Genomic DNA, 4,097 nt, shown 5'->3' with positions numbered 1-4,097 from the left:
ATTTTATTAGAAAGTAAGTAGCTTTGGGCCAGGAATGTATGCTATCACCTGTACCAACATCTGCAATGTGTGGATGCTAGTGTTGAAAAGTATACTGTGTGAGATCACTGTTCAGTGGCTACGATCAATGATTAACCTATAAATGACTCCATATCCTTTATTGTAAATAACAGTACTGCGACGTGTTACGGTGGTCATTTAACAGTTCATATTCATCTATGTGTTACAGTGAGGGCGTCGATATTCAAGAAATCACTGAGCTCTCTCCAATGCCCAATAAGAGGCTATCATTGTCTTTGAACCATAGATATCTAGTTCAGGAGATCAGTCGCGGTCTGGGACATTCTTGTGGGTAGTGGGTGTTGGTTCCCCCTCCCTAGTACTGGCGCAATTTGCCATCAGGCAAGGATCTCACCCGCTGTTAATGCCACAAGCCTCCCTCACCGTAGCTCAGCTAGAATCTATGATCCACAGGTGGGCTCCTCACCGGCCAAGGCCAGCGTAAGGAGTGTGAAACCGTATCTAAGGTTTTCCTGCACCCTGAGAAACCGCTTTGATTTGCAGATATTTTGCCCGAGGTTGAGGCCAGGCTCTCTTGTTCCAGAATCGGTAAGTGTACTGGAGGCAGGGCATGAGGAAGGGATACACAAATCCAGCTTGTTTGTGTCATTGTTTGGAGAAAGTACCTTGTGTAATTGCCACACCCAGCTCACTCTCAGCGCCGCTTCGCTATATCAGGCACTCGTGGTGACTCGATGTGTTGGTTGGCCATGCGTTAAGTTTGAGTTCATTTGCCGACCCCAGATTAAGAAAAGGTAACTCATTATACAATAAACAAACCCTGTCTTCAGTAACTACCCAGTCTCCAGTAACTACCAAGTCTCCAGTAACTACCCAGTCTCCAGTAACTACCCAGTCTTCAGTAACTACCCAGTCTACAGTAACTACCCAGTCTACAGTAACAACCCTGTCTACAGTAACTACCCAGTCTTCAGTAACTACCCAGTCTACAGTAACTAACTAGTCTACAATAACTACCTAGTGTCTCTCTCACATGCTGTATATTCTGTCCCTCTCTCTCTCTCTCCAGGATTCGTTGATAACCTCCTGTCACTAAATCTGTGGGTTCCTCTGTCCAACATCAGCTTTGCCTGTTACCTGATCCATCCTGTTCTTATTATACTATACAACGGCAAACAGGAGACTCCTATACACTACACAGACATGAACTTTGTAAGTATTTCACACAGTAGTAACCTAGTCCCAGATAAGTGTCTGCTGCATAGCCAACTTCCATAGTTGTTATCATGCCAAACATTTTTGACTTGAGTTGGCAAGTAAGTACAAACAGATCTGGGACAGGCCTACTACTGTAGATCATAATAGAATATTATGCTTGAAGGAGATGCATCTTTCTGCTCTTCTGGAGATGATCACATGGTGTTGTTTTCCTTTGTTTTCTTCCTCCTCAGTTCTATCTGTTCCTGGGTCACATGATTCTGACGGTGGTGATTGGCTATGTGCTGACCGTGTTGGTGGAGAAGCCCTACCTCTTCCTCAAGGGCAGTAAGGCTTAAGACAATGCGCTATGACCCTCTCGCTCTTCTACGACATGAACTCCCTAGACGCCCCTCTTCGTAGCGAACTGACGCACTAGACCGCTGCCTCTCTACGGACATGTACCCCTGAGCTCTCCTCTGCTCGGATCTATGACGCCCTAGACCCTCTCCTCTACCTACATGCACCCCTAGACGCCTCCTCTCCCTACCGGACATGAACCCCTAGACCCTCCTCCTCTGTAACGACATGACCGCCTAGACCTTACGATTTGCCCTAACTGCCTGCTCTACGCATGACCCCGTAGACCCTCCCCTCGCATGACCCTACCTCCCCGCTCTACGACCATGGACCCCTACGACGCCTCCTCCTCTGACGACATGACCCCTAGACCTCCTCCGCCTACGACATGACCCCTAAGACCCTCCCCTTCTACGACATGACCCCTAGACCCTCCTTCTCTTAGCGACATGACCCGCGTAGACCCTCCTCTCTAGACGACATGAGCCCTAGACCCCTCCTCTCATCGACTTATGACCCTAACCCTCCTCATCTCCACGACATGACCCCTAGACCCTCCTCTCTACGACATGTACCCCTAGACCTCCTCCTGCTAGCGACATGACCCCTAGACGCCTGCCTCTCTACGACATGACCCCTAGACCCCTCCCTCTCTACGACATGACGCCCTAGACCCTCCTCTCTGTACGACATGACGCCCTAGACCCTCCTCCTCTACGACGATGGACCTCCTAGACCCTCCTCCCTAGGACATGACCCCCTAGACCCTCCTCTCTACGACATGACCCCTAGAACCCCTCCTCTCTGGACATGAACCCTAGAACCCTCCTCTTCGACGACATGACCGCCTACGACCCCACTGCTTCCTAGAACATGGACCCCTAGACCCTCCTCTCTGACGACATACCCTAGACCCTCCTCTTCGAGACTCCCTACCTCCCCTCTACGACAGTTGACCCCTAGCGCTCTCCTCGTACGACATGACCCCTAGACTCCTCCTCACGACATTACCCCTAGACCCTCCACCTCAGACAGCCCCTAACCTCCTCCCACGACATGACCTGCCTCCTTCACGACTGCTCCTCTGCCTCTACGAACTACCGCCTAACCCTCCTGCTCTACGACCCATGAACCCCCTAGACGCATCCTCTCTACGCACATGACCCCTAGACCCTCCTCTCTACGACATGACCCCTAGACCCTCCTCCGACATGACCCTAACCTTCTCTCGACATGACCCAACAAGACCCATAGACCCTCCTCTACGACATGACCCCTAGACCCCGCCTCCTACTGAGGACATGAGCCCCTAGACCTGCTACCTCTCTCGACATGACCCTATACCCCCTTCTCTACGGACATGGACCCCTAGACCCGTCCTCTCTACGACATGACCCCTAGACCGCCCTCTACTACGGACATGACCCCTAGGATCCCTCCTCTACTATGACATGACCCCTAGACCCTTCCTCCTGCTCTACCACATGACCCTATGACCGCCCTCCTCTGACGACATGACCGCCTAGACGCCTCCTCCTAACGAGACATGACCCCTAGACCCTCCACCTCTACGACATGACCCCTAGACCCCTCCTCCTCTACGTACATGACTAACGATCTCCCTACCCCATTGAACCCCTTACCTCCTCTACAGGGACCCAACCTCCTTCGACTGCCCTAGACCCTCCTCCTCTAGCGCATGACCCCATAGACCTCCTCTCTACTTACCAATGACCCCTAACCCTCCTCCTACCATGTAACCCCTAGGCATCCTCCCTTACGACATGGACCCCTAGACCCTCCTCCTCTACAACATGACCCAGACACCTCTCGAAGACCCTGCCCACCTCTACGACATGACCCCGTAGACCCTCCCCTTCTACGACATGACCCCTAGACCCTCCCTCCTTCTAAGACATGACCCTGGACGCCTCCTCTTACGGACATGACCCCTAGACCCTCCTCGTCTACGAACAATGGAACCCCTATGACCTCCTTCTCTACGCCGATCCTAGCCGGACCATCGCTGACCCTAGACCCTCTTTACACTGCCCCTAACCTCGTCCTTATGGACATACCCTAGACCCTCCTCCTCTAACGACATGACTCCGCTAGACCCTCCTCCTCTAACGACATGACCCTAGATCCTCTCCGTCTCTACGACATGACCCCTAGACCCGTCCTTCTAGGACATATGACCCTAGACGCCTTTCCTCTTTACGACATGACCCCTAGACCCTCCTCCTCTAGGACATGACCCCTAGACCCTCCTCCTCTACGACATGACCCCTAGACCTTCCACCTCTACAACATGACCCCTAGACCTTCCACCTCTACAACATGACCCCTAGACCCTGCTCCTCTACCACACTCCTGTAGATCTGAAAGGATTGGATAGCTGTGAGCAGTATGGCCATAAATTTAAAGGAATGATGTATGGGCTGATTTATAAAGATGACCGTGTTCATTGTAAGATGGAAGATGTGAGGTGTAAATGATTGTATAATTTGCCATGTATA

At 51.7% G+C, this 4,097-nt stretch overlaps 1 protein-coding gene across 1 annotated transcript in view; it reads left to right on the top strand.

Annotated features, from left to right (window-relative positions):
- Positions 1-1,577, top strand: part of oacyl (O-acyltransferase like) — a 22,789-nt gene extending 21,212 nt beyond the window's left edge. Inside the window, exons 14-15 of the mRNA XM_070449774.1 lie at positions 1,091-1,233; positions 1,473-1,577. Of these exons, the coding sequence (XP_070305875.1) occupies positions 1,091-1,233; positions 1,473-1,577 (248 nt within the window). The remainder of the gene's footprint in view (positions 1-1,090; positions 1,234-1,472) is intronic.
- Positions 1,578-4,097: the final 2,520 nt, after the last annotated feature.

This window comes from Salvelinus sp. IW2-2015, linkage group LG20 (assembly GCF_002910315.2).
Source record: "Salvelinus sp. IW2-2015 linkage group LG20, ASM291031v2, whole genome shotgun sequence".
In the NCBI taxonomy this organism is placed as follows: domain Eukaryota; kingdom Metazoa; phylum Chordata; class Actinopteri; order Salmoniformes; family Salmonidae; genus Salvelinus; species Salvelinus sp. IW2-2015.
This window is presented reverse-complemented; position numbering and strand designations above follow the sequence as displayed.